The sequence below is a fragment of the Bombus flavifrons genome, chromosome 14 (genome assembly GCF_040668555.2).
Source record: "Bombus flavifrons isolate JBK064 chromosome 14, iyBomFlav1_principal, whole genome shotgun sequence".
Taxonomy (NCBI): Eukaryota; Metazoa; Arthropoda; class Insecta; order Hymenoptera; family Apidae; genus Bombus; species Bombus flavifrons.
In genome coordinates, this window is record NC_138455.1 from 3,931,747 (window position 1) to 3,956,097 (window position 24,351).

At 38.5% G+C, this 24,351-nt stretch overlaps 3 protein-coding genes and 1 long non-coding RNA gene across 6 annotated transcripts; 2 read left to right on the plus strand and 2 right to left on the minus strand.

Annotated features, from left to right (window-relative positions):
* The first annotated feature begins 1,372 nt into the window (after positions 1 to 1,372).
* Positions 1,373 to 7,462, plus strand: LOC138187245 (uncharacterized). Its single transcript, XM_069127816.1, has 3 exons — positions 1,373 to 1,513; positions 1,939 to 2,153; positions 2,390 to 7,462. The coding sequence occupies exons 1-3, from the start codon at positions 1,417 to 1,419 to the stop codon at positions 5,042 to 5,044; spliced, it is 2,967 nt and encodes a 988-aa protein (XP_068983917.1). The 5' UTR covers positions 1,373 to 1,416; the 3' UTR covers positions 5,045 to 7,462.
* On the minus strand, positions 1,470 to 4,600 carry LOC138187249 (uncharacterized). The gene is made up of 3 exons (XR_011175136.1): positions 4,461 to 4,600; positions 1,850 to 2,078; positions 1,470 to 1,610 (listed from the first exon to the last, which is right to left on the minus strand). It is a non-coding gene; the product is annotated as an uncharacterized LOC138187249 (long non-coding RNA).
* A 365-nt stretch (positions 7,463 to 7,827) lies between the features above and the next one.
* Positions 7,828 to 18,242, minus strand: LOC138187248 (methanethiol oxidase). Of its 2 annotated transcripts, none has more exons than XM_069127822.1 (9): positions 17,973 to 18,242; positions 13,144 to 13,258; positions 12,832 to 12,995; positions 11,814 to 11,993; positions 11,181 to 11,484; positions 8,866 to 9,126; positions 8,443 to 8,776; positions 8,153 to 8,275; positions 7,828 to 8,072 (listed from the first exon to the last, which is right to left on the minus strand). In XM_069127822.1, the coding sequence occupies exons 2-9, from the start codon at positions 13,157 to 13,159 to the stop codon at positions 8,024 to 8,026; spliced, it is 1,431 nt and encodes a 476-aa protein (XP_068983923.1). In that variant the 5' UTR covers positions 13,160 to 13,258; positions 17,973 to 18,242; the 3' UTR covers positions 7,828 to 8,023. The 2 variants fall into 2 exon arrangements, with proteins under 2 accessions (XP_068983923.1, XP_068983921.1); XM_069127820.1 differs by lacking the exon at positions 17,973 to 18,242 and adding an exon at positions 13,411 to 13,567.
* On the plus strand, positions 14,187 to 17,530 carry LOC138187247 (putative leucine-rich repeat-containing protein DDB_G0290503). 2 transcript variants are annotated; one of them, XM_069127818.1, is made up of 6 exons: positions 14,187 to 14,537; positions 15,134 to 15,425; positions 15,499 to 16,670; positions 16,805 to 16,927; positions 17,008 to 17,155; positions 17,235 to 17,530. In XM_069127818.1, the coding sequence occupies exons 3-6, from the start codon at positions 15,590 to 15,592 to the stop codon at positions 17,323 to 17,325; spliced, it is 1,443 nt and encodes a 480-aa protein (XP_068983919.1). In that variant the 5' UTR covers positions 14,187 to 14,537; positions 15,134 to 15,425; positions 15,499 to 15,589; the 3' UTR covers positions 17,326 to 17,530. The 2 variants fall into 2 exon arrangements, with proteins under 2 accessions (XP_068983919.1, XP_068983920.1); XM_069127819.1 differs by having other exon boundaries at positions 14,187 to 14,532.
* Positions 18,243 to 24,351: the final 6,109 nt, after the last annotated feature.

Genomic DNA, 24,351 nt, shown 5'->3' on the forward strand with positions numbered 1-24,351 from the left:
TTGGAGGGCTACTTTCAAAAATTGTTGAATCGCTGGATTATATATTGTCACGTAAAGATATTCAGAAAGCTGCGGAAGTTAGAACACTGAGGTGGAACACTTTGTGGTAGTGAATTTTTAGTCACAATTGTTTGCCTTCTCGATTTGTCAAGTTCTACGGTCCAATGAAGATGTTTTTCTCGATAGCTTCGCATTGATATTAACCCCTTAACCTACGATTTATGTTCGAGAATTTTGGGCCGATTTACGTTTGGTTCGATAATTTACTACGGGCTATGCCCGTAATATTTACGTTTGGCCCGATCATCGTACTACGGGCTATACCCGTAATTGTAGGTTAAGGGGTTAAATCAACACAGAATATACTTGGGGATACTTTTAAACTTTTAAAAACAAAACGTGACATGTGTGTGGAAACGTTTTCCAGTATTTACGAGAAAGCTTGTGGTATCGTAGAAGAATTGTGATAAAACTATCCTTTCAACGATTCTGTTGCGTATTATACTCAATTTATTTACATCTCAATAAGAGAAAGTGTAACTAAAGATTCGAAATATCGATTTTCCGAAGAAAGTATAGATTTCTATTATTTATCAATTCTATTTCCCAATTCAACAACTTTGAAAGATAATACCTTGTTAAAAGAAGCAGTTTGGAAAGTTGTTGAAAAATATTCCACTTTTTTAAAGAAACTTATCGATACGCTAGAGAAGATCATTATCTCTGAGTTGGAGTTGTGGAATGTAAAATAGGACAGAGAAAGACTGGATTCTTCATATAGAGCAATTAAATCGTTCGAACTCTGTGACTGTCGTATGTATCCTACTTTACATGTTCTTCTGAGAATTCTAATTACACTACCTTTAAGTGCTACAAGTATAGAGAGATCGTTTTCTACTTTAAAAAGTAGACTCGATACGTGGTTTGAGTCAACTATAGTAGTGGATAGATTGATTCATTGGGCTTACGTTGTTAGATATACATTGTGATGTAGAATTAAGCGAAGACCGTGCTATAGATCGATTCGCGAAAATTCACAAACGTAGAACAAAATTTATATTGTCAAATAAAATTTCGATGGTATCTTAATCTTATTAATTTTAACACTTTTTATACCTGTGGTCTTTGTAAAATAATTGATTCTTTTATAATGTATAAATAATTAATTTAATTACTTAGTCTATAGTATTGGATAGAGACGTTAAAATATAGATTACAAACAAATCTTAGATCTTTCTTGTGAAAGAAGATAAAAAGGTATACTCGCCACGGAATACGCTGTAGGATGTGCTCATGTATATACATTTGAATTTGTAGATATTGTCAAATAAAAGAGGACAAGCGATGCTAGGAAGCGAAAACCTGAAATTAGATTGACAGTATAAGGAGATCGTGGAACGGCGTGCCTAACTTGGAATGCTTATACCGGTGGTGTCGGGCACTTGGGGCTGGGGATTCTTCGCTCTTTTCCTGTTCGTTTTTGCCACCCCCAGTCCAGCTGCTATCCGCAGAGGTAATACGTTCTTTTGTTACTTGTAGACTGCAGACGTTTGTGTATGCATTTATCGGAAATTTGAAGATCCAAAGATATATATAAAGTAAAATTCCATCTATATGGACGAAATTTTAGTTAATGTCCAATTCAACGTTCAATTCCTGTTGATCGAATCCATTTATATGGATGTGAACTCTTATGATATGAACGAAAAATTATAGGAACTGCAATTATATAAATTTAATAGCGTCTCATATCATATGATCAGTTTGATTATTCTATGTAAATACAAGGCCAAATTTTAAGACGTTGAATATTAAGATTTAAAGAAGAATGAAAATAGATATGTCTAACCGTTTTTCTTTATTTTTTTCTTCGTCTTCTTCTTTTCCTTTCCTTCTCCTTTCCTGTCTTTGTCGTTCCACTACCGCTTCACCTCTTAGCGGATCGAGATCATTGCAACAAGACAGTGGATTTATACGAGGATGTATCGAGTCCGGCTGTGACTTCCGCAAATTGGGGAAAACCACTATCTTGCTGGTATCGTTTTCGATCGTTTCGTGGAACTCCACGAGATTGGATCCTGCGAGTTCGTTTCAAGAAGTTTAAAGTTGGCGTATTAGAAAATGCCACCACCTGCTCTGGCGGTTATTTACAGGTATGTTTATTTTATTATACTATGCTTTCGGCTCTTTCGTACGATTTAACTAATATCGTTAGTGAAATTGTGCAATCACGAGTTACAAATTATTGGAATCAATTTTCTTGTATCATAGTAACAAAGCCGCGTTGACGAGTCGAATGAAATTTTACGATCAAATGTTATAGGCCAAATGAGCCAACAGAAGAGAAGGGTAAATACGATTTAACTAACGTAAATGGTGGAATTCGCAGATCGTAGATGGAAACACGAAAACAGAAGTGAGCAATCGGAAAGATCCTGGGGTTTATTGCGGTGAGTCGGAGCAACCGCAAACATTTATTTCCGAGACAAGTTTCGTCCGTGTGATATTCCACGCGGATAACTTTACGGATCAAACGTACTTCAGCTTCGACTCCCGCGCGGAACAACAGTTCGAGGTATACTTGAGATACGGCCAACATCCTGAACTCTACCCAAATCGAAGAGGCGAAATTGTGCCCGGTAGCTATTGCGAACGAGTTTTCAAGGATTGCAGGCTACAAACGTGTTACGTACAGAGCCCTGCTTATCCAGGCATTTATCCGCGCGCGTTACATTGTAAGTACCGACTGAATACACGGCTGCCTTTTATAAAGCTCTACATTGAGAACGAGGAGTTCAATATCGACGGGCAAAGATGCGAGAATATAATGACTTGCCCTATGAGACCGATAAGCTCTGGCTCGGAGCATTGTCCGTACGACTACATACGAGTTTACGATGGCAAAGATGAAAATAGCCCGGCGATCGGTACGTTTTGTGGTATGGGAAAATTCCCGTATAGCATAATCGGTACCAGCGAGGATCTCTATGTGGAATTTGTCTCGTCACCAGCGGGACCTCTGTTAAATACCGGTTTTCATTTTAACGTTGGTAATTGGCCGGGTCACGTAGAGACCGCTGGCGTTCGAAACGGTAGCTGCGATTGGTTGTTAAATAGCGAATCTTTGCATAGCGGTAACGAAGGAATATTTCTCTCCGTCGCGCACTGGTATCCACCGTATACCAGCTGTACCTATCTTTTGAAAGGTCGAGCTGGCGAGATCGCGAGACTCTATTTCCCTAGTTTTCGAGTTAACCGGATCGAGTCACCGATACAACCGTACGATGGTGACTGCGGTGAAAGTTTAACACTATACGATGCCGATTGGCCGGACGATGCGAAAATTATCAAAACTTTCTGCGACACGTTTAGCAAGCCAATGGAGAAGCACGATTTCGTTTCGAGCTCGAACGCTCTGTTCGTTAAATTCGAGAGCAAAACAGGAAGCTACTCCGGCAGTTCGTTGTATTATTGGGCGCATTATGATTTCTTCAATGCGACGAGGTTCGGCGTGCCTGTACCTGGAACCGAATGCGACGAAACGTTCGCCTCCTGGAAAGAACGATCTGGCAAATTTCGATCGCCATTAAATACCCTGGTTTACAAGCGACCAGGTGATCCACCGGCGGATCTTTCCTGCACGTATACCTTCGTCACGGACAAACGATTATACGCACGAGTGATTCTTATCGTGGAATCGGTCTCTTTCAAGGTGCATCCGTATGCGCAATGCGGTAACTGTTGGGATAGTCGAGTCGATCGATTGATCGTTAGAGAACCGCCTATCACAGATGTTAACAATGACCAGTATTCGCAACAGCAGCAGCATCAACAATATCAGCAACAGCAACATCAGCAGCACGCATCGCGTCAATTACAAAATAGCAGTATCGGTAGGGGTCATTGTATTTGTCGATCGACGATAACCAATGGACCAAACAGCGACGGGCAACCGGTGCTTCGCGTGATCTCACGAGGGGAAAAACTTGAGTTAAAGCTTCTAGTAGATGGTGCACACGCTGCAGCGAACTATTTTAAACAATCCTCACCGTTGTTCGAGGCAAGGTACGAGTTCGCTCATAGTCCATTATGTGGCCCAGCGATTTTACCAGCTACGACCGACGGCGAAATTGAATTCCCTCATTACGAAGCACTCGGATACGTTGCGCCGCCTCGACAGATCAAATGTATCTGGGAACTACGAGTGAATCGAGACAGAGACGTTTGGTTACATTTCGACAAGATCAAATTTGCCTCGAGATCCTGCGAGGATGGAAAACTCGAGATATTCTTGCCCGGATCTGCCGAACCGCATTTCGGCATATGCGGTGAAAATGTCAGTTACGTACGAGAAATGCCGATCATATCGGCAGCGCAGATCGTCCCAAATATTCGTACGTCCGGGGATCACGAATCTGGACATTTCAACGTAGATTCTATTCAAACTCAAACGCACTTACAGCAACCGGTATCGCCGCCGCCGCCGTCGCAATCCTCACTGCCAACGGATCAACAGCAAGAAGAATTCGAGTGGCCGACGGTGATCGTTCAATTCACTGGTTCGATGGCACCGGCAAGAGCCGCGTTTAAAATCGCTTGGACGGAGTTGTATCACTTGCCACGCGATGCTTCGGGCGCTTTGAATACGCAGAAGCTCGAGGAGTATTGTGGATTTCAATGTCCGGGCGACGCTGGTTGTATCCCCGCGCGACTTGTTTGTAACGGTGTTGTTAATTGCCCTATGCCAGAACCTCGGTCGATCTTCAAAACAACGCACAACGGTACCGGTTTGCTGGGAATAATCGAGGAACCGAACGACGAATCCATCGAAACTTGTGGCACTGATGTTGTCGGGGAACGTGGTAGCATGGCCGGATCTGGAAACGGTGTCGGTGGCTTGGCCAGCGTCGTTGGCTCTGCTGGATGGGCTGGAGCTGGTCTAGGCGCTGCTCTTGCCATTCTTCTCGGTCTCATTTGCTTGGTCACTGTTTGCAAAATTTGTCGGCAACGAGCTACTTCTAGGGACATTCATGTACCTTATTGACACCGTCACGGACACGAACACGAACAATTACGTAAATGTAATTACAAACGCGAACGTAAACGTACGAGTGCAGACCCGCAATTTCTTCTTTTCGTTTCTTCTTCCATGTTGGGTTAATTGTTTTCTGTACAATATCTCGATGCGAGTACACTATCAGTGAACAATGTTCGTACTCGTGTCGTCGAGCGTAAATCTGTAACAGAAATTATATCGCTCCACTCGTTTTATTCATGCCAATGAACAAGAAGCAAGGAATAATGGCAAATTAGGCGGATGACTGATTAAATAGGTAAATAAGATAGGTAAACATTTTAGGTATACACACATCTATACCTATATGTATAACGTGCGTGTATGCGCGCGCGCGCCTCTTTCTGCAAATCTACAGAGTGAATTTGAATACGACTGTAGGTAGACTCTAAATTTTTATGGGTTTATGGAAAATTTAAACGGTAGAAAGTACGCAGAATTCATATAAAGTGCAAAAATATATAAAATATAGTATATTCGTAAATACAGTATATAGTAAATACAGTATATATACTGTATATAAAATACTGTATATATACTGTATATAAAATACAGTAGATGAAGCAAATTTCTGCTAGTGTTCCATTTCCATTCATCCACAGTGCACGCATAATTGTTGCAAGCGAATATCTTTTAAATCATTCAAATCGAAAACAATTTGTTAGTTAATGAACAGCATTTTGAATGGTTATTATTGTATCGTTTTAACAGATATTCGTTCCTTACAATTTATATGATTTACTCTGCACCTGCTTAGTAGCGCGTGCGCGTATCCACATGTGTATAGGGAGAAGGCGAGATAGGGAGGGAAGAGAATGAAAAAATAATTTCAATCCCAAAATGCGTTTTTTCCCCACATGTAGTATCATCATAAAGTACCAAAGGAAGGAAATAAGTATTGGAAACGTGATCTTTTTTTGCGGTCACACATATTACGCATACGTAATATACCCATGTATATGTAAGTAGGTTCGACAAAGCAGCTTCATCGACGATTTAATTCGTGTTCAGTTTACGATTATATTCTTGTAATTTTTGCACAATGTATTCGCGTTATACATATTAATAAGAGTGCCTGCGAATGTTTGCACGTGTGCGTTATAAGTCTATTTAAAATGATGCGCACGCGTGTTATTCCTCGAGGATATGCCAAATAAAAAATTGTATATATCGAAGTTAGAAAGTTTTTAGCATATGAGCGCACCTCGAGTGAATAACTCTTAAACCAAACATCGATAAAATTGCTATTATATTAATCGACGAGAACTTACGTTCTTTTGTATATAGTTCGAATTCTCTAATTAGATCACATTTAATATCGTAACAACTTAGAATATTAGCGGAATACCGATACAAGGTTAACGATACTTCACTGTGTCAAGGGTGTGAAGTAGCATACGCGTTACATCTGTAGCAAGCGAGTACGTGCTCACATGTACGTACGTTGTCGGAAATGATGTGGTAATTATATATATAGAATATGCTACATCTCACGGACTGTAATGATTTTGAAATATGGTTAACATATGGTTAGGTTAACATTTTGAATAATTTCACTATTATAATTTATCGCTAAATATAGAGCGATTAAATGTTGTGGTGAGATATTATTCAAAATATTGTCTTCGACAATACACATATCTCAAGATCATTGAAATTAATGAGTTGTACTCTATTCTGTACAATTACCAATGCTGTTTATGAACATCATGGAACATGTAACAAGACAAACGGGAAACGACGCGTATTATATTTATCGAGCTCTGCTTGTCTTTTCGGTTAAATTGAATATAAATCGATCAAGTTGATTACGCTACTGAACTGCTGTGAATCAATTGTTCAGTTTTACGCATATATGATCATAGTCGACTTGAACGATAACGATGACACACAAAGAGCACCGAATTCTTCGAGACAATCGAAATTCACCCATTCTCCTCCTCCTCTATCCTATTTAGATTAAAGTACACCATTCCATTGCCAATTTCGAAGCAAATTCATCGGAATATAAGTTGCAATCGATTTTTGTAACGTTCTTTTTATACTGTTATTATGATGTTTATCGTTTTAAAAAACGTGGATCGTATTTGTTGATGTTACCACACTTTCGTCATTATATACACATACACACATACATATATACATATTATACGCGTTATTGTTGCATTAATTTATCGCCTTTATCATTATATTTAAGATAAATACTAATTACCATACTGTGCGATTACATGAAACATCATTGTTGTATAATCGTTACTGTTATTGTACCGTTTCTCGTCGTTGTCAGCACCACTACCATCGTTGAAAATATCGCTACTGCCAGCAGCGTCAGCATTATATTATTATATTTTTTACAAATAAAAAGTATCCTCATTGATGGGGTAAAAAAGAGTTTAATATTATTAGACAAATTCAATTCGATCATTCGTTGGATTGCGTCGCAAGATACTTATTTCTTTATTTTTCTTTTAAGCAAATCAACGTACGTAAGTATATTTCATAATTTATGGATGTACTTTGTTTTCTTTATCCATAACTTTCTGCACCATCTATAATTTTTCGTGTATATAGTAAGAATCAGACATTAACTTAAGTTTCGTTCAAATAAATACAGTATTTATTTTTAGTATAAAATTTTAGTGGATTATATAATTTTCTTTATCATCTATAAATTATCCAATAAAATATATTTCTAATATTAATAATTAGTAAAAAGAACAATTTTTCTGACAGGCTAAAAAAAATATTCACTCTTAGAAGAGTTAATATTTATATAACATTTGATTACAAAACATGATTGAGATAAAACGCAGCGCAAAAAGCGATCATATTTGACGTTTGTAAAGTATTTCAGTGTATTAGAAGATTACATGTACCACTGATACTTTGCTAAGCATCTAAAATATTGTTTATTAAAATGAAAATATATATTGTCGATGGACCAGTAGATTAATCTTCCGCCAGCCATATATCTGATGTACAGTCACCTCCTGGATAGCTGGAAACGGAAATTATAATTATTATTTTGAAATTACATTAAAAAATAGGAAACGTCAAATAATATAATAAGACTCAAACCGCATTTCGTGTGCAAGTAAAATGTCATTTTTGTCTGTGCCAAAGTCCACCAAAAATTGTTCATCGAGTTTCAAGCCTCCATTTTGAACATCAACATCTAGCTTGACCATGGTCGAACCATTTCTAGAATCGTATAAACGTATGTATGCAAGATATACGGTAACTCATAAAAGTATTTCAACTTACAATAGAAAAATTTTATATATATATTGTATGTTATATTTCATATCATATTTTGTATACAATTAATTAGAAACGATTGAAGGAACTTAAGGAAAGTATGCACATACTTGACATGTTCAGGATAAAATTGTTGGTCCCATGGTTTGAAAATAGAAGTAGTCACATATAGACGTGTCCCATCGAGACTTAATTGAAGCATCTGCGGTGATCCGTCGAGTCTCCGGCCTTTGACATGAACTGGATTCGGTTGGCTACTTAATTCCTCGTCTTCAATTACACGAACTTTCGAATCACTTAAAATTGAGCCTCCAAGAAATATTTGTCCGGTTAACTTCGGATTATCCATGTCAGAAATATCATATTGTCTAACATCCCCATGAAACCAATTCGATAGGTAGAGATACTTGTCGTCGAGACTGATCAAAATGTCCGTTATCATTCCTATATATGAAAACAATAAATTAGAACGATATATTACGAATAATTCTGTACTTTAAAGGTGAGTCTCCTGCTAGTTGACTTAAGCGTACCTTCCATCTCTGGAAAAGTCCATCCTTCCACTTTTTTCGGAGGAACTTGAATAATTTTTTTTGCAGCCCATTCGCCGTTCGGCGTTTTGTAAAACTTATGTACATTTGAAGAAACCGCACATCCGACGAGTCCCTCGTTAGCTTTTGGGTCATGAAGAAATCGTATTTCAAGTGGCGCGATGCCATCATCGCCCAAATTCAAAACTTGCTTTAACTTTCTTTCGTTCCACGAATAGAAATTCAAGCTTCTGCCATAAAACGCTATAAAAAGGAAAGATTTCAATGTCAAGGAAAGACGAGATTTCAATTAAAATTACTTTTAGATTATACTATAACAATGAGGAAGTAGTAGATACATAATATGACTTAAAATACTGTTAGACATAAAAAAATCCGGAGGGGGCGGTCTACGACCGACGCTGTCGCCCGTGTTCGCTCCCTTGTCGAGGGGGCCGAACGGCGTGGTTACGTGGCGTTGGCCGTATCGCTGGACGTGGTCAACGCCTTCAACAGCATCCCGTGGGACAGAATATGCCGGGCCCTCGAATTTCATCGGGTACCCGCGTATCTGCGGGATGTGGTCCGGGCTTTCCTCCGGGACCGGAGTATCGTCTACACCGTCCGGGGCGGGGGGGTGACCGGGAGGGCTGTACATCGCGGGGTCCCGCAAGGTTCGGTGTTGGGCCCGTTGCTGTGGAACATCGCGTACGACGCGGTGCTTCGGACGCCGATGCCTCCGAATTCGGCGCTGGCGTGCTACGCCGACGACACGTTGGTGCTGGTCTGGGGCACGGCATGGGGTAGAACCGTCCGCCTGGTAGAGCTGGCGATGGCCTGCGTGGTCGCCGAAATCAAGCGATTGGGACTGAGGGTGTCCCCTGAGAAGTCCGAGGCAATGTGGTTTTGCCGCAAGGCCGATCACGGGACGCCCCCAGCGGGTTACCGCCTGAGGTTGGAAGGGACTGAGATCGGGGTCGGAACCAGCATAAAGTATCTGGGTCTGACCCTCGACAGCTACTGGACCTTCGGCGTTCACTTTGAGCGCCTGACGCCGTCTGTTGAGACGACGGCGAACGCCTTAGGACGTCTGCTGCCTCGGCTGGGCGGGCCCGACGTCGGAGTGCGCCGGCTGTACGCCGGCGTGGTGCGATCAAGGCTCCTCTACGGGGCTCCGGTCTGGGCGGAGGACCTGATGACCAATCGTCGCAGTCTCCTAGCGGTCAAGAGGCTGCACAGGACGGTGGCCATCAGGGTAGTGAGGGGCTTCCGCACCATTTCGGCGGCGGCAGCGGCGGTGCTCGCCGGGTTTCCCCCGTTCGAATTGCAGGCCCTGAGGTGCCGTGAGATTTATCTCCACACTCGGGGTCTGTCGGACGGGGCGGGCCCGGTGGGCGCCGACGTCAGGGTTCGGGCTCGGCGAGCTTTGCTCGACAGATGGCGCGCCAGCCTCGACACGAGAGCGGGTGCGCCGGGGATAAGGGTCCTCGGGGCCGTCCTTCCAAACTGGGACGTTTGGTTGGACGGCGGTGGGCCTCCCCTGACCTACAGGGTGACGCAGGTGCTCACCGGACACGGTTGCTTCGGTGAGTATCTGCACCGAATCGGGAAGGAGGCGACCGCTCGCTGCCACCACTGCGATGCGAGCGTGGATTCGGCGCAGCACACGCTGGAATACTGTCCGGCGTGGGCGCGGCCGCGCCACGACCTCATCGTGGAAATCGGAGGGGATCTTTCGCCTCCGGTGATCTTCGAGGCATTGTTGACAAGCGAGAGAAGGAGGAGGGCCGTGACCTCCTTCTGTGAACAAGTCATGCTTCGAAAAGAGGCTGCGGAGAGGGTGAGGGTTCGGTACTCTCACCCTGAGAGGACCGACCGGCGAGGGCGCGGCAGGGGTTATGGACGCGCTTCGGTGAGAAGCACTAGGTCCGCCGCGTCCCCCGGCGGGGTACAAACTTAGGCGCTGGCAGCTCAGCGCCCCCGGGGCCGCAGAGCAGCCTGGTAGGGGAACCGGACTGCCTGGCACGGCGGCCCCGGCGACGAGGCGCGGTGTGACGTGGCCGCACACCGCTCCATTATGTGACGTATTGAGCGCGGAGGGGGGGCCCGGTGTATCGCTTACACCGGTTCCCGGGCCCCTCTCGATCGCAGCCGGGACGGTCATCGTGGAGGTTTTAGTCGGTTGGAGTCCGGCACTACCACGCCGCTTTTCCCCAGAAGCGACCTGGTGTCCGTGCGGATTTCCTCCACGTCAAAAGAAAAAAAAAAAAAAAAGACATAAGAAGAAGAAAAAAAAAGTGTAAAATACAGTAGCTAACCAGGATTCGAGCTGTTATCCGGAGAAAAGCCTTTTTTAAAAATTCTAGGCACGCTCCATTCACTTGCAACAAGTGTATCGTGATACGGTTGATACCAAAAATCGTAACCGAACGCTGCTTTTTTTTCTCCCATGGTCCATGTGGCTTTCACTTCGAGCGTTTCGGAATCGATACAGAGAAAGTCACCAGTAGCGTCTCCATTCGATTTGCCTAGCGTAGAAATTAAAATTTCTCCGGTTGGCGAACAGTGACTTGTGTGCAATGTCGATACTCCGTATTTGTGTACCTCCGTTGGACTCAGTACCTAGTCAAGAAGAATACAAACAATACGTATCATTATATCACATATTTACTTTGAAAGTATTATAACTTAAAATAATTCAGCCCTGTATTAAAAGAACGTCAAGTTTCCAAACTTGATTTTCTCAAGAAATCAAGCTTCTAACGCGATTTTATGCGCTATTTTTTTGATTCTCGTTTTATTCATAATGTCATCTTCTTTAGAAAATTTCCAACTAAATTTGTAACGATTTGCAGTCTAATGTATGTAAATGGAATTTTCGGTTAATTATATACTTATACGTACAATAATATATGTACATATACCTATATAAACATAGAAAGTAGTCAAACCTTTTTGATTGTTGGAGCCCGTTCATTGGTTGTATCGATAAAGTAGGCGCGATCAGACACCAGACAAGGAAGTACCAAGGTGTCCCGTTTTCGTGGTACACCGTGGCAACTGCTACAGATATTCCATCCGGAATGATGCAATTCGTCGCCAATATAGGGCATTCGCAATTTGTGAACGATCTATGAAATATGAATATTTTGGGTGAACAAGATTTGACGCGCATAGAATGACTGTAAAATCATATCATCGTTCGTATCATTCGTATTATGACTATTTTACCTATTCCAATTTCAAATAAAAAGCGCTCAATCCTTCTAATACAACAAAGGACCTTTTAATACTTTTGCATTTAGAAATATACAGCTAAAAACCTGAAGTAAAAAATAGTAAAATTCTAAAAATAAATTGGGAAGATTGGAGTTTTCAAACACGAAAGATTACGTACCTCGTATCATACTCGTACCTATCTCACTCATATCATATCATATGTAAATACTTCATTTTAAAAGGTTATTGCAATAGAAGTAACTTTCGATAAGATACCACTTTGGCTTTATGATCTCGTGACATGAATATATTTGAAAAATTATTACAATTCGTTTCTTCGCAGTTGCAAACTGTAATTTTTCAGATTTCTTTTTTTTTTTGTTATAGTCAAATAACTACTTGCAACTCTTGATTTTCAGCTTTTTTAATTCCCATATCCAAACAATGATATTTAAATAGCGAATGTATATAGTAGTACATGTAATAAATAGTAAAATACTTTATTGTTGTGTATTTTAATAGATCATAAATTTATAGTTATGATGAAAATTTATATTGATGATTCTATAAAAAGCTAGTAAGTTGTTTCTTTTCATTCATCGAATACTTAATAAAATTTAAATAGCGTTTTTACAAATCGATTAAAATATTTGCATATTTATGAGTGGTAGTATATTCGCGGGACTACTGTATTAAGCTATTATAAGTAGTGTAATTGTATAACTAAATTCTATGTAACGCTCATTGTACCTTACAATAATCGGGACTATCCGGATCTACGTCAACGGTGCACAGGACATCGGATTTATTTTGATCCGTATGAACACAGGTGACGTATATCAATTTCTCATGTGGTCCTTCGAGCATCGCTGCACTAGGTGACCTATAGCCAGGACCGTCGCAACTCTTGCAACCTGTGTGTATAATAACGTTCGTTAAATTAATGTCAGAAGTCTCTATTTCACGTGTATCTAAATCAAAACTGTGCCACTGTGCGTATACTTGTACATTTAGAGCCACGAACTCTAATTATTATGAAACAGAATAATGTAACAACTATACCTTCGTCCTTCGGCATTCTGCTGGCGTTTGCTAGATTTCGTCCGATGATCGATGTCAAATGACGCGGAAATTATTAATTTCGTTAAGTAACAATTGACAGATTAAAGAGCCGAAACTAGAAAGACAAGATTGAAAATGGGGAAAAAACAATTAGAACGATAGAACAGAGAAAAAATTTGTTGAAAAGATAAAAAGTTATATTCTAATAACGGCAAAAAAGAAACACAAGTGATTGTTTGGAAATTGAAAAAGAATTAATTTTCATACATCAATAGTATGCAGTTGGTCGAATATTTATGTATATACAATGTAGACGTTTTCGACTTGATCGCAAGCAAGGCCGTCCTGGACTGATCCCTCAAGAACATTTAGAGTTGAGTGAAAGATAACGGTACTGGAATTCTCCACTTATTATCATTAGAGAGAGAATCCCTCTCTGTTATATGATATATTGTATAAGACTTTATAGGACTTATTCTTCCACGAGTTTCGCGAATATCGCCAGTGGAAGATAAATTTAATAATATAATATGATGAAATTTAATGATAAATATAATGAAAATAATATGACGCAAGAATCGTGATAACTGAAGAATCTGTCTGATGAAACCCATTCCAAATTATTAGAAATAATAATCTTTCAAAAAGTGATATAAGAGTGATACGAAACGAGAGGACAATAAGCTCATAATTAGTTAATAAACACAAAACTTCAATAAATTACAATTTAGACTTTTCAACATTTTAATTGGATAATCAATTGGATAACAGGCTTCAGCTTAGTAGTAAACGGATTAAACTTGAAAATTATAAAGTTTTATGTTAATTAATTGGGAAAAGTCTGGTCCTTTCAAGCGCAGTGATAGTTCTAAATCTAATCTTCGTTATTCCACACATATATATGTACTCAGTTTTAAATGACAAAGTATTGTTCATCTAATATCCAAATGAAGAGGTTATTAATAACTAACGTTAAAAAATGGATTTAACTAGTGTTCATCATATGGTAAAGCAATGTTTATACACATATGAAATATGTAAATTGGTGAATGATTATAGATAGTTATCAATGATAATTAACCAATTTTGTTATTAAAATCAAAATTCTTTTCCTTATTTTCTCCCCTACGTTGTTATATGATTCATATTTATCGCGCTAAAATTAATGTTACGGGGAGCCACAAGGTACATAAAGTTCTTAAAATCAGCGCTACGAGGAGCCACAAGGTACATAAAGTTCTTAAAATTGGCGCTACTAGGAGCCACAAGGTATAAACAGCATACCGTTCAAAATATAACGAATTCTTTTTGTTTGGATTAAATAACATTGATTACTTTTTTCGAGGGATATCAAAACAGTGATTTTATATGCAAAAATTAACTGAAAATGTAAGGTATTGTATGTTATAAAAAAATTAAGTTTGAAAATCCTACAGATCTATGTGCATCTAACTAAATTGTAATCTCACTGCTAAAGGTTCCTTTCCTTATTTTATTTCTAATTTTTAATATTTCTGTATTAAAAATTGACAATATTGAAGATAATCAGTTGCTTATTATCATTCTTACTACATTTAAAATAAAATGCCTGTTGATAACGTATGCTTGAATATCAAATGATTTTGTATTATTCAAATATTACATGTGCACGATATGATGATTTTGTCCTAATTTTATTTGTCTTATTTTGTATCATTATATTGTTACTGTAAATTCAACATTAGTCCAGTGATTAATGTATTTGTAGAACACAATGTACAGTTGTTTATCAATTCATGTTCAATACAACATAAGAACAATAACAAGGACTACTGTTGATTAGATATAAAAGAGATTTTGTAGAAAAACAAGACAAAACATAGCAATTATGATGCAAATTATATATTGTATGATAAACATTGATCTATAGAGTTGAAAACTGTTATAAATAAATAAAAGAAGTTTGATAAGTTGTTATGTGGTAACATATCTTGTTTAAATATTATTACAGATAACAAAAAGAGGTAGCAGAAGAGTTTAATGAATTAATGGATTGTTCTTGTATCGATTCATATAGAAAAAGAAGTTTTAAAAGAATAAAATTATCAAGCCAGTGATAAGGTGATACTAAGGACAACTCATATGTTATAGAATTATTATATATTTCTATTATAAACATTTTTAAGGTTTGTAAATTCTTTATGAGCCCTAACATTTTTATCGATATACTCTTTTGCAAAATTTAATGAATCAGAAGAACAGCAGTATTAAAAATATCAGAATATAAGTATTGAAACCACCAAGTAAGTTGACTGCCAGAGAAAATACTTGAACAAAATCAAAGGAAAATAATAAAGTATCATTATTACTTTACAGTAAGAAATTACAATCAAAGTTACACACATCTGATAATACTGTAAGAGAAAATTGCAGCTTATTAAATCATAATAATATATCCTCGTTTGATATGAGGTATACCTTAAAAAGAGTTTCAAAATCAAAGATGGGATTAAAATCTCCAAAATTATGCTCAAAATCTAAAAGTCCAATATTAAAAAGAGTTTCAAAATCAAAGATGGGATTAAAATCTCCAAAATTATGCTTAAAATCTAGAAATCCAATATTACTAAAATCAAAGATTCCTACTATTATAGATTTGCATTGCACTAGTAGCAAAAGGAGTTCACAACTAGAAAACAGTACAAATATACTTATGAGCAAAATGTTAAGAAAAAATGCATTTAAATTGAAGAAACCTATAGTATTACTGAAAAGACTTTCTGACATTATTAAAGTTACATCATCTTCATCGCTACCTAGGATAAGCATACATATAAATGATCAATTTAGCAATAGTAATATAAATATTTCGCAGAAGATATTTGATGCCATATTTAATCATTCTCAGACTATAAGTCATGATAAACTTAAACAAATAAATGTACCATATAAGTCGCAAACGCATTTTCTCGAAACATCTCCGCATAATAAAATGATTAGAACATTTGATAATGTAAGTACAGCATTTGTGGAACCCTTTACGTCTTCTACACCAAAGGAGGAAGGAATATTTAATAGAACGAATAATAAACGTAATACAAAACAGATATCATATAATGAGGACACAACTTACGAATTATACGAACAATGCAGTACATTAAACGTTCAAAAAAGTATTGCATCAACAACAGAAGAAAAACAAGGGGAAGTAAAGAAAAAAGATGATACCTATGAACTTATTGAACCTAAGACTCCAAATTTACGGAAAAAACTATACAAAAAACAAAGAACTGAGTATGAAAATTTTGATCAAAAGATACGGAAAACGGATGCCAAAGTATGTTTTGTAAACTGTTCGTTGGATTATAAATATAATTCGTCTTTAGCAGATCACAATAAACAGAAAAAACTTAATAATGTTAAGAATAATTCATCTAAAAACAGTTCAAAAAAGAATATTATGAAGTCGCTGACTAGAGATTTTAGTAAAAAATCAAATTCCATCCCCGAAATTGTAGTAACAACACCATCCCGCAATCAAATTCCAGGTAATCTGTCAATTGCCGTTGAAAATATTTTATAAAGAACATTCTTTATTTAAGATATTTCATTATTGTTATGCAAAGTTATAAACCAACTGAAACCTAAAACAAAGCAATATAAATATTTGTATTTATTGTAGATTCAAAGCCTGCTACAACGAAGAAAGTTCCAAATTTCGCTAAAATCCATAAGAAAATATTCGCCAAAGCAGAGTCTATTATTGATGCAAAGAAACGAGTAATAGACAGATATACTGAACTGAGTAATATATCCATATTCATAAATAAGCTTTATAATGCATATCAAATATGTACCTTTAAATATGCGAATATTATCTTTTAGCCAGAAGAAATGAAAAGACTAACTCACGGGGTGAAAATCAGTTATCTAATACATTAAATAAAAACTCTTACAATCGATTTGAATTAAAAATAAGAAAATTGGAAGCTACCGATTGTATCATGAGAAATAATACTTTACGAGTAACAAGGTAAAGTTATTAAAATTACGAAAATTATAAATTAGAAAATAGTATACCAGTATTTCTTAAACTTTTTTTTTTATTGTAGAAACAAAGAGCAAAGCAGAGCTGTTTTGAAGGGTGTACGAACAAACCGACGTTTTGAACTTCAGATGAATTTTAGGAATATGAAACAATAAAATAAATATAATTATGTTAGGTAATTTATATTATCATAAGAGAAGCTCTTGTACTATTTATTTCATTATGCTCTCTAATATCAATAAATGAATAATAAATGAATGTAACATACGTCTGTAACTGTTTTCCTTTCATGTTCTCTTTTACCTTTGTAAGCTCTAATAAGCTCAATTCTATCTTTTCATTTTTTTCTTTTTTCATTAATGTTAGAACGGCTAGAAAATGAACGCGTTTCTTAAAAAGATCAAAGACCTAAATTTTCCGGCGGTGTATCCAATACGGTAAAGACAGCAACAATCGCCGGTCTAATAGTTTTACCGAGTTGAGTTGATTTAGGGTAAATCAAACGAGAAAATGCAACAATGGTTTTGTGGAACGGAAGTAGAGAATCTAATAATTAATACAGAAATGTATCGTACGAATCAACAAGAAAATCTTGTATAATTCGAGATAGTTCACACTTCCAGACACTACTATTCATAACTGGTGAAGGACGACTTTCCGCGAAACGTGATAAATCGTCGGACAGTGTATTTTGATGGGCGGGAACAAAATTATTATTTCGCGAATATCTATTTGCTCGAAAATATGATAGTCAGGATGTCTTTACGCTCCCGACTTAAAATGGGAATTCTAGATGACTTACTTCTATCACAGCCACCGCGGCTTCAAATTGCGTGGCACTATTGTCGAAGAATAGTATCTTATAATAGTATATTTTATAGTCTTATCCTATAATAGTATTTTCTGCTAGTATTTTATAATAGTGCCTTCTCTATCTTTCGTAGAACATTATTCTGCCTGCACGAATGGTAACGAGTATGTGACGCAGTGTTTCCCTTTAAAGTCAGACCATGTTTAATGTTTGTGATCCGCTTGTCTTTAACCTTGTATAAGGATTAAGGAGCCAAATGTAACGAACTTCTAACTTTAAGCGGCCTATATCGAATGTATTGCTGAAATCGATGAAAATCGAACTCGAGTTTGTAACATACAGTTACTATTGAATTAGTTTCACCTATTCACCTCTAGATGGTTGTATGATCTGTCTGTCTCTCTTTATTTTGTCTGCTTTTCGTTTTCTTTCTCTCATCACTTCTTTTGACTTTTCTTCTTCCTTCCCCTTCTTGTCATCATATTTCTTTTTATACTTTAGATAATCCTTTTTTTATTTTCTTTCATTTGTTTTTCCTTTCTTTCATTCTTTTTTTTAGCTTTCTCTTTTCTTTCCTTTCTCTAGGAGTTGTTCGTTCAGTGCACGACCCTTTTGTTAAGCAAAAAGCAAAACATTTAAAATTTCTTATACATATTTAGCCTACAACTGTCATAGATTGTTCACTAAGGAAATGTTTTTAGAGTGTAATATTTCAATTTTTCGCGCCGGCTCCAATCGGAAAGAAACCGCGTCGCCTCAGCCAATGAGCAGTCAGCTAGGTGAACATTTGGCGGGACGGAACGAAGCATCATTTTAGTGTTGAAAAGTATGACGTTTACACGTGTTATCGCGTTTGAAGTGCATGATCTCCACAAAGTAGTAATCCTTCATCTTTCATAAACCAGGTTCGTTTAACTAATACACGTTTATTTAATAATTCATCAGATAATGTTATATCAAAATTAAATAATTTCTTTAACTCGTTTTGTTCGTGTTTCATTGGTCTCCTACTGAACTGTTAAAATCATCAATAGTTTGCACCATAACTTTTGACACAGGTAGAATTTGAGTTTGATATAATTAGTAATCGTGTATATTTTTGTACAGATCGTTGATTGATTGTGAAGATCCCTTTATTTATGACATCGTATCCCTTTCATAACCTTTGCCCTTTCCTCTACCCACTTCTCACTCATCCCCCTCATTTCTTCGCTCCGCCCCCCCCCCATTTCTTCTGATTATAAAACATGAATTTATGTCGAACTAAAAATTATCACTTATTTGCTTTCTATCTATTAATCAATTTTATCTAATGAAATAAAATTATGATTACGTAAAAATTATGACACGTCTCAAATCCATAAATATTATTCGTTCAAATCATATTAGCTTCTAAGTGTTTATTTTCTACGAGCATCTTCATGTTCCAATTCGACGAATTGGTTGTTTACTCAATGATATGCTTACTACTACAATCATATTCTTTCCAAGAATTTGATGACTTTTTTTGCACGCTCGACTTACCGAGGTCCTTCCTTCTGCTCACTCCTTACTGACCGTAATGTGGTAGGCAAGCCGCGACGTGGGGTGTTATTCTTGTGTCGAGAATCGGAGCGATTAGATGTGTTTAGTGTCACTCTCAGACGGGTTTCCATCTTTCTATTACGTACTATGATGTTTTTTGTAGCCATTCTTTTACCGCTTAAACCTACGTTACTGTCAACTTCGTTTAATCAACGTACGTTCTTATTCAATAATTTATTATAATTTATTATTTTGATTTTTTTATCGTCTTTTTGATTGACTGATAGGTCATATAATGGACATTCAAGACGAAATTTCACTTTGATTAGCGTTTGATTTTTATATAATTTCTTCTTTTTATATATTTCTTTTAATATCTTGGTCATTTCTTGTACAAATGGGGAACAGCAGCAATGAGCCATATAAGCAAAATAGAGATAATACAAGCTAAAATCCTCAGAACAATAGTAAACGCACCATGGTACGTCAGTAAAAAAAATTCTACCAAATGTCCAAATCGGCAGTTTGCTGTTGAGTGCCGAAGCGTGCAGACGTGTGTCTAGTGCTCTGAGAAGTTCGTAAAACAACACGTGTCGCCCATTCGTCGAAAGTGAACACAGCCAAGTGTTCCCTATCCTTTAGAGGAAAAATCCCACACTTCGAACCTCTACCCGAATACTAGCCCCATAGCCTCTCGACTAGTTATTCAATTTGAATTAACTAGTTCGATGATGGCCCAGGATTCACGACCAGGCTCTCCTGAGCAAACCCATAATTGCTCCGCGCTACCTCCTCCGTGGCAAAAGTGCAACAGATCCCCCCGTACCAATGGCGCTAAAAACCTAAAGAAAAGGAAATTAGAAGCACCAAAAACAAACATAAACGCCACTCAGTTTGAACAGCCAACAATCAACACCTACAACAGGTACACCATATTGGAAACCGCAAACGACTCCATGGAAATCGCTGATCCGCCAACAAACCAATACACCCAAAGAAATTCCCCTCCCCCACCACTATTTGTTGACGATGGCATCGACATACAAACGATGATTAAGTCCATAGAGAGAGAGATATCTCTAAAGAGGACTATAACCTTAAAATCAAAAATAATCAAGTGAAAATCCTGCCGACAAATCCTGACGCATACAGAAGGCTCACCAAACTGCTCAAGACCATGAACGCCAACTTTCATACATTATCAACTCAAACAAGAAAGACCTTTCCAAGTGGTTCTACGCAACATCCGCCACTCAGCGGACGTGGATGAACTCAAATCCGAACTATTAAAACACGGCCACGAAGTAATCAACGTCAGTAACATAAGGCATAGAATCTCGAAAGACCCGTTATCCCTATTCTTTATCGACTTAAAACAAAAGTCGAATAACAAGGAAATATACCAAATCAGCCAGTTAATGAATTCTATAGTAAATTTCGAACCACCGCTTGTTAAAAAAGAGATAGTGCAGTGTAAAAGGTGCCAAAGGTACGGTCACACGTAGAAATACTGCAACCATACCTTCCGCTGTGTTAAATGTGCAGGTACACATCCCACTGACCAGTGCGCTGAATCACCGGAAACCCCAGCGAAGTGCATCCACTGTCAAGGTGACCATCCTGCTAACTACAAAGGCTGCCCAGTCTACAAAACCCTGTACACAAATAAGTACTCAAAACTCAGAGCAAAAGAGATAACCAACCAAATACCCAGTCCTCCTAAATTCACTACTACTTCAAGCTCTTTAACCAATCAAATAGCCAGTCCTCCTAAATTCACCACTACTTCAACCTCCTATGCCCAAGCAGTACAAGGAATCCAAAATAACCCGAATAGCCACAGGGAAAATTCTCAAAATAGTGTCCCCAATTCACAAAACACAGACAACGTCTCTAGACTTGAAAAGCTAATAGAAAAACAATAGGAGCAAATAAATAATTTGCTATCACTATTAACACTCATCATGGATAAACTAATACGCCCCGTATTAATAATAAAAAATATAAATAAAAATAAAAACAAGACGCATAGCTCTCTGGAATGTCTCACTTCACCGACAAAAACTACCTAAAAATATATGGTTATAATTTCTACCATACCCAACATCCCAATGGAAAGGCCCACGGCGGCACCGGAATCATAATCAAATCCAGCATTAAGCACTACGAACTTCCATCATTTCAGGAAGACTACCTCCAAGCAACAAACGTAGCAATAGAAGACTGCCAGGGAACAATCACCACTTCAGCAGTATACTGCCCTCCCAGACACTCCATCGCGAAAGAAGACTTTGATAACTTCCTTGGCACCCTGGGCAATAGATTCATAGCTGGAGGAGACTATAACGCCAAACATACCCAATGGGGCAGCAGACTGGTCACAGGCAAAAATCTCTTAAACAGCATAATAACCAACAATCTCAGTTACCTCACCACATACGAACCCACATACTGGCCCACTGACACTAACAAAATACCCGACCTACTTGACTTCTTCGTAACTAAAAATATCTCGCCAAGATACGTCCAAATCAACTCCTCGGCTGATCTCTCTTCTGATCATTCCCCCGTGATAGCAACAGTCAGTACAACAATTATCGAGAATACACCTAATGGCTTTATTCATAACCAACTCACCAACTGGCAGCTCTTTAGAGAAGTCTTTAACCACTCAACTTCAGCCCTAACTGCACTAAAAACTAATGAAGATATCGAAGCAGCCACGAATTACTTAAACATGAGCATAATAAACGTTATCCGCTCCTCCACACCTACTAAGACTTCCACCAGTAAACACGAATATCCCCATTACATACTAAAAAAAATAGCAGAAAAATGTAGACTAAGAAGAGTATGGCAAACCCATAGAACACCGGATGACAAACGCAAACTAAACAACGCAACTAGCTGTGTCCCCCACAGCTGATTCCAACTACTCACTATGGAAGGCCTCCAGGAAACTCACGCGCCCCCCGCAAATAATCCCTCCAATCCGCCGTCCGCAAGGTGGATGGGCGCATAGCCCTATAGAATACCTGCACTCTCCCTTCCAAATGTCTCCTCCTATTGAACCCTTCACTTACAGCTTCTACCCTTCACAGTAGGGCACGACCTAATAGGCAATAAAGCAATCAAGGAACTTCCCATTAAAGGGATTGCACTCATCACCTCGATTTTTAACGGTATTCTTCGCCTAGAATACTTTCCTAAGGCCTGGAAAATCTCAATGATTACCCTCATCCCTAAACCCGGAAAACCGATATATGAAACTAGCTCCTATCTCCCAATCAGTCTCTCACCGACACTGTCTAAACTATTCGAGAAGATGCTAGCGAATCGACTCCTTCCACTCCTAGAGAATCTGAAAACACTCCCAGATCATCAATTCGGCTTTCGCAAACAACATTCAACAGTAGAACAAATCCATCGAATAACCCATATGATACGCCAAACCCTTGAAAAGAAAAAATATTGCTCAGCGGTATTCCTAGACATTCAACAGGCATTCGACAAAGTATGGCATGAAGGGCTGCTATACAAACTCAAAAAAATCCTACCACACACCTACTACTCCATCCTAAAGTCCTACCTAACCAATAGACAATTCATGGTCAAATGCTTAGACGCCACTTCCTCAACATTTCCAATAGAACCTGGCATACCCCAAGGTAGTGTCCTTGGACCCCTGCTGTTCTCCTCATCCAATTGCCTCATCCAATCTCCAGCGATGCCTCGACTCTATGTGTTCGATCACTCGCGGAGAGACGCGATCGCGAGGAGCACGCCAACGGGAGTCGTAAGTTCCCGTCACGATTAGATAATCGACGCCACGAAATGATCGATCCCCTATTTCGATTAGGATAATAGAGGTGGTTTAACTGAATATGACACTGATATAATAAGTTAGAAATCACAGTTTATTTCAACAATTTTGTGAAGAAGATAGTTACGCTGGTGCGTATGTGTAAGATAAGTAAGTGACTGATCTACGGGTGTAAACCCGGTCAAAGAATGTTGACTGCTTGAAAGATGGAAGATCAGTGAAGTTCGGTGATGATGCTGTGGCGGAGGAAAGCTAAGGATGGGTGTGTCTAGCGCACGGGACCATCGGATTTGTTGGTGACGATTTTGGCTAAGAGAGTAAGGGAAATAGGCTTCGTTGTTAATTGGTTATTTGCTATGGTGGTGGGTGAGGAAGGATGCTAACCGCCCTCGAGATAAAGTCGCTAGTGGGAGGCCGCATACATGAGAAAAGGCAACTTTCCCGTGTCAACCCGTGGTGGACAATAAAGTTTAGGAAACAATGCAGAGAAATTCGGTTCGAAGGACCTCGACTAGGAAATTGCTGAGATTTATGGAGGGTACTTGAGAATATTGAGGGTACGCAGTAAGGGCGAGTGGACATCTGGTTACCATCTTGTCCGCGGTGTGTGGCCTGGTTAGGTAGAGTGTCGCCCGACGTAACACTATGGAAAAGTGGTTTCATAAATGGGGCTTCCAAATTAATGAAAAAAAAAATCCTCACATGTAGCCTTCATGTTCCGGAAACAAACCTGCCCCCAGGTCACCATCAACAATACAACAATTCCTAGCAAGAACTGAGTCAGATACCTGGGCATGACCCTGGACAGGAGACTAACATGGCGAAACCACATCACAGACAAAACGAAGCAACTGAAGAACAAACTAAAAAAATTCTATTGACCCACGGGCAGACACTCCAAACTAAACATACAGAATAAAATTACCCTCTACAAGACCGTAATAAAACCTGTCTGGACCTACGGAATCCAACTATGGGGAACAGCAAGTAACTCTAACATTGAAATACTTCAACGCTTTCAAT

Excerpts from the sequence above, each read along its gene's own strand:
- LOC138187247 (XM_069127818.1), top strand. The coding sequence starts at position 15,590 with ATGAGGTATACCTTAAAAAGAGTTTCAAAATCAAAGATGGGATTAAAA. Across the intron at positions 16,671-16,804 it reads ATCCCGCAATCAAATTCCAG|ATTCAAAGCCTGCTACAACG; the intron begins GTAATCTGTCAA and ends TATTTATTGTAG. Across the intron at positions 16,928-17,007 it reads AGACAGATATACTGAACTGA|CCAGAAGAAATGAAAAGACT; the intron begins GTAATATATCCA and ends ATTATCTTTTAG.
- LOC138187248 (XM_069127822.1), bottom strand. Across the intron at positions 11,485-11,813 it reads GGGCTCCAACAATCAAAAAG|GTACTGAGTCCAACGGAGGT; the intron begins GTTTGACTACTT and ends CTTCTTGACTAG. Across the intron at positions 9,127-11,180 it reads GGATAACAGCTCGAATCCTG|CGTTTTATGGCAGAAGCTTG; the intron begins GTTAGCTACTGT and ends TCCTTTTTATAG.
- LOC138187245 (XM_069127816.1), top strand. The coding sequence starts at position 1,417 with ATGCTTATACCGGTGGTGTCGGGCACTTGGGGCTGGGGATTCTTCGCT. Across the intron at positions 1,514-1,938 it reads TCCAGCTGCTATCCGCAGAG|CGGATCGAGATCATTGCAAC; the intron begins GTAATACGTTCT and ends TTCACCTCTTAG. Across the intron at positions 2,154-2,389 it reads GCTCTGGCGGTTATTTACAG|ATCGTAGATGGAAACACGAA; the intron begins GTATGTTTATTT and ends TGGAATTCGCAG.